This window comes from Papio anubis, chromosome 10, assembly GCF_008728515.1.
Source record: "Papio anubis isolate 15944 chromosome 10, Panubis1.0, whole genome shotgun sequence".
In the NCBI taxonomy this organism is placed as follows: domain Eukaryota; kingdom Metazoa; phylum Chordata; class Mammalia; order Primates; family Cercopithecidae; genus Papio; species Papio anubis.
The window spans coordinates 42,051,296-42,068,863 of NC_044985.1; the positions used below are offsets into that span (position 1 = coordinate 42,051,296).

The following is a 17,568-nucleotide window of genomic DNA, read 5'->3' on the forward strand; positions in this document are numbered from 1 at the left end:
AGCTGAAAGGTTATATCAGCCCTGGATCTATTTGCCTTAGATCCATTTCTGGCTGTTTGCCTGATCTGCTCCATCTCACAGAGCAGCCTGTGTTTCTCAGGCAGCCCTATCAGTTGGCTTCAGCCAAAGCAAGACCCTGGCATGGGAGACTGAAGGCAGGGAAGAAAGGAGAAGCCGAAGGATTACATCATCTTGCCTTCTCTACTCTCACAGGGTCTCCAGGAGCATTTGCTCATATCCATTGCCCCAACTTTTCTCTGAACAGTTCCGCTACGTTCCAACTATCTCTGGGTAACCTCACCCCAGGAATGCGGCATGGCCTTGCTTCTTCTGTATGCTCCTCTGACCTACGGATGGCAGTGACTTCCTGTTCTTGTCAACTTCTGTATTGCCTCCCAGTCCTCTGCCTTCTCATGCTATCACCTGCATAACCATCTTCCTACATTAAAAATCCCTCTACTCCGAATCCTCAAGTGATGTCTGTTCCCTGGTTAGACTCTAACTTATACTCATGTGTACTCCAAACTCAAGTATTCCATATTAACAATTTTAAACTACAAAATTGTAAATCAGAAACTTGATGAAATACACATATTTCATAATTTCTCTGCTGTTAAAGCACTTAGTACCCTACAAGCTTTAAAAGATCAATACTGGAGATGTAAAGACTTCAGAAGACAAGTTCTAAAAAGGAATCTTTATAATGCATGCTATTTCCAGCCGTCATTCACTGATTGCTTTAACCTTGAGTTTATCTTTCTGCTGTTCTGGTTACTGATTCAAAATTAGGGATATAAGAAAACAACCTAAAGATTACTTTTAAAAACTACAAAGTCAAAGTCAAATATTTTCCTAAGAAGGTCTTAAGAGTGTTACAATTATAAAATTTAGGAGGGAAGTACATTTTTAAAAGCACAGGACACTGCAGAAAAACATTCAGCAGTCTCTATTTTACCTACCAAAAAATACAAGTACACAGTATTTCTAAAATCTGACATTTTAATGTTCGCTTTAAGAATGCTTAAAACTCATTCTAGCCATTTACCATACACAGGATCTAAAGTTTGTTGCAACAGATACAATTAATTTTAAAATCTAATTTTAAAATTAGATTTCTTTGGCATATTTGGTACACATAGTACAAAAAAATTAAAATACATTGGTGAAAGACGGGGACACATTTTCATAGTTTGTAAAAAAAAATCAATGCTCTCGCCTTTGGGCGCAGGGAAAGTCCAATTACGTAGACAATAAAAGTCAAAATAAAGCTAATATTTTTCACTAGACAATTCCAATATTTTGCACAACACACTGATTTTTTTAATAAATTCACTCATTGATTCCACTTCTATCCTCGGGCCAAAAATGAAAAAATAAAATAAAATAAAGTCTTAAAAAGAGCAAAAAGATTTAAAGTTCTATCTTTACCAACAGAGAGATGTCTAGGTGATTCCAATTCATTTTACTGGGCAATATGCCATATAAAGTCAATACTTAGGGTGGATGATAATTTGTGCAGAATGCTGACGATTCAAAAATACTCTGGAAAAATGACAAAACAATGAATTCACAAAAGACTCAGAAACCAGGGGTTTCCTGTATATGACTTATTGTGATGGTCCAAGATAATAAAACCTAAATAGGCATCTTGAAATATTACAAAAGTCCTTTGAATCAGAAGATCCATCTTTTGAGACAGATGTCAATAACTAGTAGACAACTGGTTACATGTATGTGTATGTTTGTCAAATGTCACTGGGATGTACGTTTGAGATATATACATTTTACTACATGTGAGTTATAACTCAATAAAGAACTGTTAACACAAATAAAAAGAAAAAAACAACTACAGTAAGATGCAATTTCTCATTTGTCGGATTGGCAAAAACTCAGCTGTTTAACAAAACACTCTGTGAAACTAAAGAAAGCATGTTCCCTCTAATATTGCTAGTGGGAATACAAAGTGATACAACCCCCACAGAAGGGAATTTGGAGATGTATCACAAGATTTCACATGGATTTATCCGGTGACCTAGCAGCTTCATTTATAGAAATTCATCTGAAAACTATATTGGTGAAAGTATAAAAGATATATGTACAAACCTATTCACTGCAGTACCATTTGTAATAGAAAAAGATTAGAGCACAAAACTTCCATCAATAAGTGTTCTTGCCAAAATTAATTGAACTTGAATCTGATCAAGTCCCTAAATATAACTATCAATTTACTGGAAACACAAGAAACAGAAAAACATGTTGAATGGCACCACCAGGATGTAATCTGCCTAATTCAGACTATAAGACAAACAATACAATTTCTTCAAAAAATAAATTACAAAATACAAGAGGATAGAGGAGCAAATCTAAAAAAAAAGTTATAATGTACAGATCATATCTAGAAGCTGATTTAAATAAACTTTAAGACAAAATTTTTGAGATAATCAGGAAAATTTAACACTACATATTTGAAATTATTAAGACAATAACATTTTTAGACATGGTAATAGTATTACAGGCTTTTTAAAAATCTTTATTATTTCAGCAATACATGTTGAAATATTTATGAGTGAAATATTATGATGTCTGTGATTTGCTTCAAAACAATCTGGCACAGGGGGTGGTTTGTGGGTAGGAGTATAGAGCAAACAATGGTCAAAAGTTGATCATTGTTGAAGCTGAATGATGTGACATGGAGATTCACTATACCATTCAATCCACTTGTTCATATGTTTATAATTTTCTATAACATTTTTTAAAAGAATTAATGAAGCCTTGAGCTGTACAAGAAGTATCTAAGCAAAGAAATTCAAATTTAAAAATAATTGTAAAGATCTTTTTAACAGTTAATACACTGGGAATGAACAGTTACACACAATGTACCAAAATTGGTCTCAGTTTTTAGCCCAACTCCATTATTTGTTTTCAGGTTCAATCTCAGCCTTTGAAAGACTAGATCACTGACTGTCCACTTCAGTCTTATATGGTTGACATCCAAGAAATTGTGCATGATCAATGACACAGTGATTATATCGATGACCATCACATCTAGCTTGTTAATAATACCAGTAGTATAAATCAGACAGGTAACTATGCATTCTAGATGTAACTTGAAGCAATAATCTCTTTTTGTGCTTTAAATGTTAATATTTTATCATTTTATTTAAATATGTTTATATTTAATATTGCTAGAGAAAAGTGCTGTAATAATTAACAATGATTATTAAAACTGTAAATTACATGTCTAAAAAAAGAGTGCACTTAAATGGTAAAATAAACAGGGAAGTAGGCCAATAACTAATACAAATATTAAGAGAGAATGTGTTAGCTATGAAACATTAAGAATAATAATATGTTCTTTTTGAGCCTACATATTTTTAATTCAAGTAATATATGAAAGAATAACAGAGATACTATTATAATCATAATTCTAGTTAGTGTGGATTGTTTTTTATCTTAGCATTCAGGACATTAAAAAAAAACTTTGAGTTGTATTTAATTTCCATTTATTTAATTCCACTTAAGCCATGAGTCTTTTAAGAAAAAGTCCTATTTGGCAATTGTTCACAACTTACAAGAATAAATTAAAAGCAAAATGTCAACTTGCCACCTTTAAATTAAATTAGAAGGGAAGACTCCAAAAAATAATGTACAACAATATTCCCAATGCATTTTCCTTAATCCAGATATAATAAAAAATGAAAACTGCATGAAGAAAAAAAAGCAAGTGTTAGAAAATGATGAAGTACCTAGGACACATTTTGTTCTCACTAACTGAAATTCAAAACAACAGACATTCCAAAATGCTTTAAAAGGACAATTCCTTATCATCATGAATCTACGGAGACTGAAAACGGAAGCAAAAGCTTGTCAAAATGATTGCTACAGACTCTGAACCGTTTTCATTAGTTAAAGACAAGGGATTTTTTTTTGAGATTTGCCAAGCTATGAATCCCAGGTACACAGTTATTTCTAGAAAAGCTTCTTCCTGAATTACATTCCGCTATGAACAAAAAGGTTACTGATCTTATTTAAAATGCCAGTTGAAAGTGAGCATCTGTTTAACCGCACAAATATGTAAATACAGTGACCAGAGTGGCAATCTAGCAGCTGACAGTGCTGAGAAATTATTGTTCCTGCACTTGATACCAAACTATAAAGACCACAATAATAATTAAAAATCTGAAATATATTGATTCTTTCATAATGAGTCTATCACCAAAGAGAAATTCACTTTGACAAAATACTGATTTTAACACTCAACCATTCTACATTCAGTCAAAATATCTTTTTTGGTACATCTCGAATGGATGGATGGATGGATAGTATTAGAAATATAAGTGTATATATATACATACATGAATATTTATCTATTCCAATACTGACAAGGGTGTAGAGAATACATTTGTTTGGTATCTTCATTAAAACAATACCTTGGGAAAGAAATTTGGTAACAAGTCTCAAAAACACTAAAAAACACTCACATTTTTGATCCAGATGTCCCAATCATGGGAATTTTTCCTATGAGAGTAGAGGATTCTAAAACATGAAAAGTCTCTATGCTTGAAGTAGCATAATTTCTATTATCACAAAATTGGGTACATCTCAAATATCTAAAAATTGGGGTGGGATAATGCATGCATCATTTTCTCTTCGGAGTACTTGTCACTCCTGTTTTTACCTAGTTAATTCTTTTGTATTATATTTTTAATTGACATATTGTAATTGTGCATATTTATGGGCACAATTTGATGTTTTGATACATATATATGTTATATAAAAATATACGTTAAATCAGGGTATTTAGCACGGCCATCGTCACATGCATTTATCATTTTTTTGTGGGGAGTATATTCAACAGCCTCTCTTCTGTTTTGTAATATACAATACCTTACTGTTACTCATCCTCACCCTACTGTGCAATAGAACACCAGAACTGATTCTTCCTATCTCATTGTAACTTTGTACTTTATTGGCCTTGAGATCCCAATTCCAATATCCCTTCCTCAGAAAAGCCTTCCCTAACCACTCAGTAAAGATCAAATCCTATTATACACCAGACAGCATGGTTTTTATTGCAGTTTATACTTTGGATAATTTTACTTCCAGGCTTATTTGATAAACACTGACTCCTCTCCCTCCCCCAGCAAACAGTAAATTTCATAAAGGCAAGGGCTGTATTTTGCTTACCATTGTATCTTCAAGGCAAATAGTAGACACATAATAAATATGTACTGGCTTGAACAATTAAATATTTAAAAGATTATGTGACAGACTGTTAGGGAGAAAAGTGTACATGATTTCATGTCTATGCTTATCATGGGAAAAATAAAATGTGTAATATGTTTATGTTTATATATACGTGTACAATAAACAGAAGTCAGGAATATGAAAAGTTTTGTTAGGATAATAGTAATATAAGTGACTTTACCACAAAATTTCTTTGAATGTTCCCATAACATTAACTTATTTTAAAGTTATATAAACCATAAATAATGCCCTGGCTTTTAAGTGATTGCCTTAGTTTGAGGAGATATAGCCCATGAATATATGGTAATCTCTCCAGAATAGAGTATCAAATGTGCTTTGAAATCATAACAATTGCCTTCTATAAAAAAAGATATTAACAATAAAAGGCAAAATGAATAAACCATGAAAATTATGAATACAAACAACATGCAAATTATGTAACAAGTTGCTTCACCTAACCTGTTTTTACTGCAGCCAAGTAATGAAAATACTGTTTTCAATGAACTCTATTATTTCCACAAGAAAGAATCATACTGTGTAATCCTAAACTATACATGGTCCTAAAATATTGTGCAAAATCACTTGCACATAATCTCGTTTCAAATCTAGCCTAGGTTCACCCTGGCTTGGAACATATCTTTAAGCCAAAAACGGAATTCTAGAAAAGAGAGCACCTGAGGACGTATTTGTATAGTGTTGGAGAAGGAGCCTTAATCAGATAATAGTCAGCAGCTGGTAATTACTAACAATTTTTATTCTTCAGATTAAGTTGGAAGTTGTTGAAAGCTAATAAAATAACTGTCTTTCAAAAAATAAAGTGGAATTCAGACCTCAAAGAGTTGTTCTAAACATTAAATGGGTAAAGAATGCATGTAAACTATGTAATGGTGTCTGAGAGCATTCGATAAATGTTAGCTGCTATTCACTATTATTACTATTTGGGAGTTTCTAACAACTATTTGGAATGTCATTTATTTTCACATTTACATTGTAAATACTTTCTAGCAATTCAATTTTCTAAAACTAGAAAAACACATACACACATAACTTCTAACCTTTAGCTCTGCAGAGGCAGAAGCTAATTTCTTTGCTTCAGTTAATACACGCAATTGTTGATAGTCTACTGGTTTGTACTTGGTGTTTCTCATCTCATTTTTCATATGCAATACCAGATGATCTATTAGGTATAAAAATAGAAAAATGACAAAGAAAGAATATCATGTTATTGGAAGTCAAAATATAATTAGGGCAACATGTCGACTTCAGATCTTATTTTTAAATATTTTTAAGCAAACACAAGAAATAATATATTACAATATTGATAATATATTTGAGGCCTCTATTTCTAGAAATTATTATAATATAGCCCCTTTATTTCTTGCACAACATTACTTCTGAAAGGGTACAGAGGGAATGCTTTCAGCTAAATTAGTACTGTATATTGAAGATTTTAGAAAATTATAATGCCAAGCTACAACGTATGATGACTGTTAACCCATTCTTTTTATTTAAAATGTGATAGACATCAACTGTGAATATTAAGTATCACATCGTTATAAATCAAATTATATAAATAGATTTTTCAATCATAGATGCATTTTTAACTTAGAAAAATCAAAATAATTTTAATTAAATTTGAAAAAAGGTTGAAACTGAAAGCTAAAAGTTTAATACATTGAAAAATATTAAAACCATGTAAGATGTTTGAGTAATCTACATCCAAATACATACAATGTCCTAGTCCGGTATGATATGAGCCATTTGGATAAAGCAAAACACAAGCAAGGGTTGCTCTAAGTTCAAGTAGCATAAAATATACAATAACTTGAGTAACTCAAACAAAACATGTACTTCCACCTCAATTATATGAATAATTCATCTGTGTCATATAAAGTAATTAGGATTTATTAAGTAAATCATGGATCACATGACCTGGCAAGATGGCCAAATAGGAACAGCTCTAGTCTGCAGTGCCCAGCTAGATCGATGCAGAAGGTGGGTGATTTCTGCATTTCCAACTGAGGTACCTGGCTCATCTCACTGGGACTGGTTAGACAGTGGGTGCAGCCCGTGGACAGCAAGCCGAAGCACAGTGGGGTGTCACCTCACCCAGGAAGCACAAGGAGTTGGGGAACTCCCTCCCCAGCCAAGGGAAATCATGAGGGACTGTGACATGAGGAATGGTGCACCCCAGCCCAAATACTATGCTTTTCCCATGGTCTTTGCAACCCACAGACCAGGAGATTCCCTTGAATGCCTATGCCACCAGGGCCCTGGGTTTCAAGCACAAAACCGGGCAGCCATTTCAGCAGACACCGAGCTAGCTGCAGGAGTTTTTTCATACCCTAGTGGTGCCTGGAATGCCAGTGAGACAGAACCGTTCACTCCCCTGGAAAGGGGGCTGAAGCCAGGGAGCCAAGTGGTCTAGCTCTGTGGATCCCACCCACATGGAGCCCAGCAAGCTGAGAACCACTGGCTTGAAATTCCCGCTGCCAGCATAGCAGTCTGAAGTTGACCAGGAATGATTGAGCTTGGTGGGGGTAGGGGTGTCTACCATTACTGAGGCTTGAGTAGGTGATTTCCCTCTCACAGTGTAAACAAAGCCACAGGGAAGTTCCAACTGGGCAGAGCCCTCTGCAGCTCAGCAAAGCTGCTGTAGACAGACTACCTCTCTAGATTCCTCCTCTCTGGGCAGGGCATCTCTGAAAAATAGGCAGCAGCCTCAGTCAGGGGCTTATAGATAAAACTCCCATCACCCTGAGACAGAGCACCTGGAGGAAGGGGCGGGCGGCTGTGAGTGCAGCTTCACCAAACTTAGACTTCCCTGCCTGTCAGCTCCTTGCAGCGGATCTCCAAGCACAGTGTTCGAGCTCTGCTAGGGGTCAGACTGCCTCCTCAACTGGGTCCCTGACCCCCATGTCTTCTGACTGGGACACACCTCCCAGAAGGGGCAGACAGACACCTCATACAGGAGAGCTCCAGCTGGCATCTGGCGGGTGCCCCTCTGGGACAAAGCTTCCAGAGGAAGGAACAGGCAGCAACCTTTGCTGTTCTGCAGCAGGTAAACAGGGTGTGGAGTGGACCTCCAGCAAACTCCAGCAGACCTGCAGCAGAGGGGTCTGTTAGAAGGAAAACTAATGAACAGAAAGGAATAGCATCAACATCAACAAAAAAGAAACCCCAGCCAAAGGTCACCAACATCAAAGACCAAAAATAGATAAATCCACAAAGGTGGGGAGAAGCCAGTGCCAAAAGGCTGAAAATTCCAAAAACCAGAATGCCTCTTCCCTTCCAAAGGATCACAACACCTCACCAGCAAGGGAACAAAACTGGATGGAAAATGAATTTGACGAATTGACAGAAGTAGGTTTCAGAAGATGGGTAATAACAAACTCCTCCAAGCTAAAGGAGCATGTTCTAACCTCATTCAACGAAGCTAAGAACCTTGAAAAAAATTAGTCAAACTGCTAACTAGAATAACCAGTTTAGAGAAGAACATAAATGATCTCATGGAGCTGAAAAACACAGCACAAGAACTTTATGAAGCATACACAAGTATCAATAGCTAAATGGATCAAGCAGAAAGAAGGATATCAGAGGTTGAATATCAACTTAATGAAATAAAATATGAAGATAAGATTAGAGAAAAGAGAATGAAAAGGAACAAACAAAGCCACCAAGAAATATGGGACTATGTGAAAAGACCAAACCTATGTTTGATTGGTGTACCTGAAAGTGACAGGGAGAATGGAACCAAGTTGGAAAACACTCTTCAGGATGTTATCCAGGAGAACTTCCCCAACCAAGTAAGACAGGCCAACATTCAAATTCAGGAAATACAGACAACAACACAAAGATACTCCTCCAGAAGAGCAACCCCAAGACACATAATCATCAGATTCACCAAGGTTGAAATGAAGGAAAAAATGTTAAGGGCAGCCAGAGAGAAAGGTTCGGTTACCCACAAAGGGAAGCCCATCAGACTAACAGTGGATCTCTCTGCAGAAACCCTACAAGCCAGAAGACAGTGGGGGCCAATATTCAACATTCTTAAAGAAAAGATTTTCAACCCAGAATTTCATATCCGGCCAAACTAAGCTTCATAAATGAAGGAGAAATAAAATCCTTTACAGACGAGCAAATGCTGAGAGATTTTGTCACCACCAGGACTGCCTTACAAGAGCTCCTGAAGGAAGCACTAAATACAGAAAGGAACAACTGGTACCAGCCACTGCAAAAACATACCAAATTGTAAAGACCATCGGCACTATGAAGAAACTGCATCAACTAACAGACAAAATAACCAGTTAACATCATGATGACAGGATCAAATTCACACATAACAATACTAACCTTAAATGTAAATGGGCTAAATGCCCCCAATTAAAAACACAGACTGACAAACTGAATAAAGAGTCAAGACCCAACAGTGTGCTCTATTCAGGAGATCCATCTCATATGCAAAGATACACACAGGCTCAAAATAAAGGGATGGAGGAATATTTACCAAGCAAATGGAAAGCAAAAGAAAAAAAAAAGCAGGGGTTGCAATCCTAGTCTCTGACATAACAGATTTTAAACCAACAAAGATCAAAAGAGACAAAGAAGGGCATTACATAATGCTAAAGAGATCAAAGCAACAAGAAGAGCTAACTATCCTACATATATATGCACCCAATACAGATTCATAAAGCAAGTTCTTAGAGACCTACAAAGAGACAGACTCCCACGCAATAATAATGGGAGACTTTAACACCCCACAGTCAATATTAGACAGATCAACAAGACAGAAAATTAAGGATATTCAGGACTTGAACTCAGCTCTGGACCAAGCAGACCTAATAGACAGCTACGGAACTCTCCACCCCAAATCAACAGAATATACATTCTTCTCAGCACCACATCGCACTTACTTTAAAATTGACCACAGAGTTGGAAGTAAAACACTCCTCAGCAAATGCAAAAGAATGGATATCATAACAGTCTCTTAGATCACAGTGCAATCAAATTAGAACTCAGGATTAAGATACTCACTCAAAACTACACAACTACCTGGAAACTGAACAACCTGCTCCTGAATGACTACTGGGTAAGTAACAAAATTAAGGCAGAAATGAATAAGTTCTTTGAAACCAATGAGAACAAAGACACAATGTACCAGAATCTCTGGGACACATTTAAAGCAGTGATTAGAGGGAAATTTATCTCACTAAATGCCCACAAGAGAAAGCATGGAGAAGATCTAAAATTGACACCCTAATATCACAATTAAAAGAACTAGAGAAGCAAGAGCAAACACATTCAAAAGCTAGCAGAAGACAAGAAATAACTAAGATCAGAGCAGAAATGAAGGAGCTAGAGACAAGAAAAACCCTTCAAAAAAATCCATGAATGCAGGAGCTGGTTTTTTGAGAAAACTAACAAAATAGACCGCTAGCCAGACTAATAAAGAAGAAAAAAGAGGAGAATCAAATAGACACAATAAAAATTGATAAAGGGTATATCACCAATGATCCCACAGAAATACAAACTACCATCAGAGAATACTATAAATACCTCTATGCAAATGAACTAGAAAATCTAGAAGAAATGTAAAAATTCCTGGACACATACACCTTCCCAAGTCGAAACCAGGAAGAAGTTGAAAAGTTCTGAAATTGAGGCAGTAATTAATAGCTTGCCAACCAAAAAAAGTCCAAGACCAGATGGATTTACGGTTGAATTCTACAAAGGTACAAAGAGGAACTGGTACCATTCCTTCTGAAACTATTCCAAACGATAAAAAAAGAGGGAATCCTCCCTAACTCATTTTATAAGGCCATCATCATCCTGATAGCGAAACCTGGCAGAGACTCAACAAAAAAATAAAATTTCAGGCCAATATCCCTGATGAAAATCAATGCAAAAATCCTCGATAAAATACTGGCAACCGAATCCAGCAGCACGTCAAAAAGCTTATCCACCACGATCAAGTTGGCTTCATTCCAGGGATGCAAGGCTGGTTCAACAAAATGCAAATCAATAAACGTAATTCATCACATAAACAGAACCAATGACAAAAACCACGTGATTATCTCAATAGATGCAGAAAAGGCTTTTGATAAAATTCAACAGCCCTTCATGCTAAAGCTCTCCATAAACTAGGTATTGCTGGAACAGATCTCAAAATAATTAGAGCTATTTATGATAAACCCACAACCAATATCATACTGAATGGGCAAAAACTGGAAGCATTCCCTTTTAAAGCCGGCACAAGACAAGGATGCCCTCTCTCACCACTCCACTTTAACATAGTATTGGAAGTTCTGGCCAGGGCAGTCAGGCAAGAGAAAGAAATAAAGGGTATTCAAATAGGAAGAGAGGAAGTTAAATTGTCTCTGTTTGCAGATGACATGATTGTATATTTAGAAAACACCATCATCTCAGTTCAAAATCTCCTTAAGCTGATAAGCAACTTCAGCAAAGTCTCAGGATACAAAATCAATGTGCAAAAGTCACAGGCATTCCTATACACCAATAATAGAGCACAAAATCATGAGTGAACTCCCATTCACAATTGCTACAAAGAGAGTAAAACACCTAGGAATACAACTTACAAGTGATGTGAAGGGCCTCTTCACAGAGAACTACAAACCACTACTCAAGGAAATAAGAGAGGACACAAACAAATGGAAAAATAGTCCATGCTCATGGATAGGAAGAATAAATATTGTGAAAATGGCCATACTGCCCAAAGTAATTTACACATTCAATGCCATCCCTATTAAGCTACCATTTACTTTCTTCACAGAATCAGAAAAAAATACTTTAAACTATTATGGAACCAAAAAAGAGCCCGCATAGCCAAGACAATGCTGGGCAAGAACAACAAAGCTGCAGGCATCATGCTACCTGACTTCAAACTATACTACAAGGCTACAGTAACCAAAACAGCATGGGATTGGTACCAAAAAAGATATGTAGACCAACAGAACAGACCAGAGGCCTCAGAAATAAAGCCACACATCTAAAGCCATCTGATCTTTGAAAAACCTGAAAAAACAAGCAAATGGGGAAAGGATTCCCCATTTAATAAATAGTGTTGGGAAAATTGGCTAGCCATATGCAGAAAACTGAAACTGGATCTCTTCCTTACACTTTATACAAAAATTAACTCAAGATGGATTAAAGACTTAATGTAATACCTAAAACCATAACAATCCTAGAAGAAAACCTAGGCAATACCATTCAGGACATAGGCATGGGCAAAGACTTCATGACTACAACACCAAAAGCAATGGCAACAAAAGCCAAAATTGACAAATGGGATCTAATCAAAATATAGAGCTTCTGCATAGCAAAAGAAACTATCATCAGAGTGCACAGGCAACCTACAGAATGGGAGAAAAATTTTGCAATTTATCCATCTGACAAAGGGCTAATATCCAGAATGAATGAAGAACTTAAACAAATTTACAAGAAAAAAACAACCTCATCAAAAAGTGGGTGAAGGACATGAACAGACATTTCTCAAAAGAAGACATTTATGCAGCCAACAAACATATGAAAAAAAAAAAAAAGCTTATCATCTCTGGTCATTAGAGAAATACAAATCAAAACCACAGTGAGATACCATCTCATGCCAGTTAGAATAGTGATCATTAAAAAGTCAGGAAACAACACATGCTGGAGAAGATGTGGAGAAATAGGAACACGTTTACACTGTTAGTGGGACTGTAAATTAGTTCAAACATTGTGGAAGACAGTGTGGCGATTCCTCAAGGATCTAGAACCAGAAATACCATTTGATTCAGCAATCCCATTACTGGGTATATACCTAGAGGATTATAAATCATTCTACTATAAAGACACATGCACATGTATGTTTATTGCAGCACTGTTCACAATAGCAAAGACTTGGAACCAACCCAAATTCTCATCAATGATAGACTGGTTGAAGAAAATGTGCCACATATACACCATGGAATGCTAAGCAGCCATAAAAAAGGATGAGTTCATGTCCTTTGCAGGGATATGGATGAAGCTGGAAACCATCACTCTCAGCAAACTAACACAAGAACAGCAAACCAAACACTACATGTTCTCACTCATAAGTGGTAGTTGAACAATAAGAACACATGGACACAGGGAGGGGAACATCACACACCGGGGCCTGTTGGGGGCTGGGGGGCTAGGGGAGGGATAGCATTAAGAGATATACCTAATGTAGAGGATGGGTTGCTGGGCGCAGCAAACCACCATGGCATATGTATACCTATGTAACAAGCCTGCACGTTCTGTACATGTTCCCCAGAACTTAAAGGAGGAGGAGGAGGAGGAAGAAGAAGAGGAGGAGGAGGAGGAGGAGGAGGAGGAGGAGGAGGAGGAGGAGGAGGGGGAGGAGGAGGAGGAGGAGGAGGAGGAGGAAGGAAGAAGGAAGAGGAAGAGGAAGAAGGAAGGGGCAGGGGCAGGGGCAGGGGCAGGAGAAGGAGAAGGAGGAGAAGGAGAAGGAGAAGGAGAAGGAGAAGGAGAAGGAGAAGCAGAAGCAGAAGCAGCAGAAGCAGAAGCAGAAGCAGAAGAAGCAGAAGCAGCAGAAGCAGCAGCAGCAGCAGCAGCAGCAGCAGCAGAAGCAGCAGCAGAAGCAGCAGCAGCAGCAGAAGCAGAAACAGAAGCAGAAGAAGGAGAAGGCGGCAAGGGTATCCTGACCACTGTTGAGGATTAAAACAAACCCATTGTAAGGAACTGGCCAGTCATTCAACGTAACCAGAAAGTAAGCTTTCCATTATTTAAATATTTGAAAAATCAACATTCCAATTGTATATCATTTCAAAAGTACATAATCCAGTGCAAATAATAAAACAGAGTTGGAAGTAGGAAAAATACCTGAGCTATCATTTCTCTGAATTGTCATGAATGGTCGGTCTCTTTGATTCATTTTTTCCATATCTGTTAAGGAAACAAGAGAGAACTAAAATTTCATAATATTATTTTATAAATGTTTTTAAAGCTGTGTTACTTGAAGTATTTTTAAAAGTAAGACCCAGGACTGGGTGCCATAATGCTTTTTATTTTATTAAAATTTGCTTTTCTTGCCCCTAGAAGCCTCCCTCCATTAGTGTTTTTCTGTGCCTTTCTTGTTCTTGGTCCACTCTTTCCTATTTTTTCCCTCTTAATCCTCCCCTGCTGGATTGTTCCAGTGACTGATAAAAATTTTGTTATTAGAAAGTTGTTATGTGTTTTATTTTGTGTTCCTGGGAGGAAAGAAATTACCTAAATTGAAGAATAAATTATTCACTACTTCTATTACAACTATTATCCACTTTTGATAGATATAGAGATGCAGGGACATGGAGCAAGATGGCCAAATAGGAACAGCTCCAGCCTCCAGTTCCCAGCGCAAGCGACACAGAAGATGGGTGATTTCTGCATTTTCAACTGAGGTACCGGGTTCATCTCAATGGCGAGTGCCGGACAATCGGTGCTGGTCAGCTGCTGCAGCCCGACCAGCAAGAGCTGAAGGAGGGCGAGGCATTGCCTCACCTGGGAAGTGCAAGGGGGAAGGGAATCCCTTTTCCCAGCCAAGGGACAATGAGACATACAACACCTGGAAAATCGGGTAACTCCCACCCTAATACTGCGCTTTACCAAGGGTCTTAGCAAACGGCACACCAGGAGATTATATCCCACACCTGGCCCAGAGGGTCCCACACCCACGGAGCCTCCCTCATTGCTAGCACAGCAATCTGAGATCTAACTGCAAGGCAGCAGCAAGGCCGGGGGATGGGCACCGGCCATTGCTGAGGCTTAAGTAAGTAAACAAAGCCGCCAGGAAGCTCAAACTGGGTGGAGCCCACTGCAGCTCAAGGAGGCCTGCCTGACTCTGTAGACTCCACCTCTGGGGACAGGGCATAGCTAAACAAAAAGCAGCAGAAACCTCTGCAGATATAAATGACCCTGTCTGGCAGCTTTGAAGACAGCAGTGGATCTCCCGGCATGGAGGTTGAGATCTGAGAACGGACAGACTTCCTGCTCAAGTGGGTCCCTGACCCCTGAGTAGCCTAATGGGAGACATCCCCCACTAGGTGCAGACCGACACCTCACACCTCACACGTCAGGGTACACCCCTGAGATGAAGCTTTCAGAGCAAGAATCAGACAGCAACTCTTGCTGTTCAGCAATATTCTATCTTCTGCAGCCTCCACTGCTGATACCAGGCAAACAGGGTCTGGAGTGGACCTCAAGCAGTCTCCAACAGACCTACAGCTGAGGGTCCTGACTGTTAGAAGGAAAACTAACAGAAAGGACACCCACACCAAAACCCCATCAGTAAGTCACCATCTTCAAAGACCAAAGGCAGATAAAACCACAAAGATGGGGAAAAAGCAGGGTAGAAAAGCTGGAAATTCAAAAAATCAGAGCACATCTCCCCTTTCAAAGTAACACAGCTCATCGCCAGCAATGGATCAAAGCTGGATGGAGAATGACTTTGAAGAGCTGAGAGAAGAAGGCTTCAGTCGATCAAACTTCTCAGAGCTAAAGGAGGAACTATGTACCCAGCACAAAGAAATTAATATTGAAAAAAGAATGGAAGAATGGATAACTAGAATAATCAATGCAGAGAAGGCCATAAACGAACTGATAGGGATAAAAACCCTGACACAAGAAATACATGACAAATGCACAAGCTTCAATAACCGACTCGATCAACTGGAAGAAAGAGTATCAATGACTGAAGATCAAATGAATGAAATGAAGTGAGAAGAGAAGTTTAGAGAAAAAAGAGGAAAAAGAAATGAACAAAGCCTCCAAGAAATATGGGATTATGTAAAAAGACCAAATCTGCGTCTGATTGGGGTGCCTGAAAGTGACAGGGAAAATGGAACCAAGTTGGAAAACATTCTGCAGGATATTATTCAGGAGAATTTCCCCAACCTAGTCAGGCAGGCCAACATTCAAATTCAGGAAATACAGACAACAACAGAAAGATACTCCTCGAGAAGAGCAACTCCAAGACACATAATTGTCAGATTCACCAAAGTTGAATTGAGGGAAAAAATGTCAAGGGCAGCCAGAGAGAAAGGTCGGGTTACCCACAAAGGGAAGCCCACCAGACTAACAGCAGATCTCTTGGCAGAAACTCTACAAGCCAGAAGAGAGTGGGGGCTAATATTCAACATTCTTAAAGAAAAGAATTTTCAACCCAGAATTTCATATCCGGCCAAACTAACTTTCATAAGTGAAGGAGAAATAAAATCCTTTACAGACAAGCAATTTCTTAGAGATTTTGTCACTACCAGGCTTGCCTTACAAGAGCTCCTGAAGGAAGCACTAAACATGGAAAGGAACAACCGGTACCAGCCATTGCAAAAACATGCCAAAACATAAAGACCATTGATGCTAGGAAGAAACCGCATCAACTAACGAGCAAAATAACCACCTAATAACACAATGACAGGATCAAGTTCACACATAACAACATTAACCTTAAATGTAAGTGGACTAAATGGTCTAATTAAAAGACACAGACTGGCAAATTGGATAAAGAGTCAAGATCCATCAGTTTGCTGTAATCAGGATACCCATCTCACATGCAGAGACATACATAGGCTCAAAATAAAGGGATGGAGGAAGATCTACCAAGCAAATGGAGAACAAAAAAAAAGCAGCGGTTGCAATCCTAGTCTCTGATAAAACAGACTTTAAACCAACAAAGATCAAAAGAGACAAAGAAGGCTATTTCATAATGGTAAAGGGATCAATTCAACAAGAAGAGCTAACTACACTAAATATATATGCACCCAATACAGGAGCACCCAGATTCATAAAGCAAGTCCTTAGAGACTTACAAAGAGACTTAGACTCCCATACAATAATAATGGGAGACTTCAAAACCCCACTGTCAACATTAGGCAGATCAACGAGACAGAAAGTTAACAAGGATATCCAGGAAGTGAATTCAACTCTGCACCAAGCGGACCTAATACACATCTACAGAACTCTCCACCCCAAATCAACAGAATATACATCCTTCTTAGCACCACATCGCACTTATTCCAAAATTGACCACATAGTTGGAAGTAAAGCAGTCCTCAGCAAATGTAAAAGAACAGAAAATATAACAAACTGTCTCTCAGACCACAGTGCAATCAAACTAGAACTCAGGACTAAGAAACTCAACCAAAACCGCTAGACTACATGGAAACTGAACAACTTGCTCCTGAATGACTACTGGGTATATAACAAAATAAAGGCAGAAATAAAGATGTTCTTTGAAACCAATGAGAACAAAGATACGACATACCAGAATCTCTGCGACACATTTAAAGTAGTGTGTAGAGGGAA

The 17,568-nt window shown here is 37.9% G+C and overlaps 1 protein-coding gene across 2 annotated transcripts in view; it reads right to left on the reverse strand.

The window, feature by feature from the left end:
• CCDC148 (coiled-coil domain containing 148) overlaps positions 1-17,568 on the reverse strand; it is a 278,990-nt gene that overhangs the window by 171,301 nt on the left and 90,121 nt on the right. Inside the window, exons 2-3 of one of the 2 annotated variants that reach the window (XM_021923638.1) lie at positions 14,110-14,172; positions 6,303-6,424 (exon numbers count right to left, since the gene is read on the reverse strand). In XM_021923638.1, the coding sequence (XP_021779330.1) occupies positions 6,303-6,424; positions 14,110-14,172 (185 nt within the window). The remainder of the gene's footprint in view (positions 1-6,302; positions 6,425-14,109; positions 14,173-17,568) is intronic. The other variant, XM_017946545.1, reaches the window with a different exon arrangement.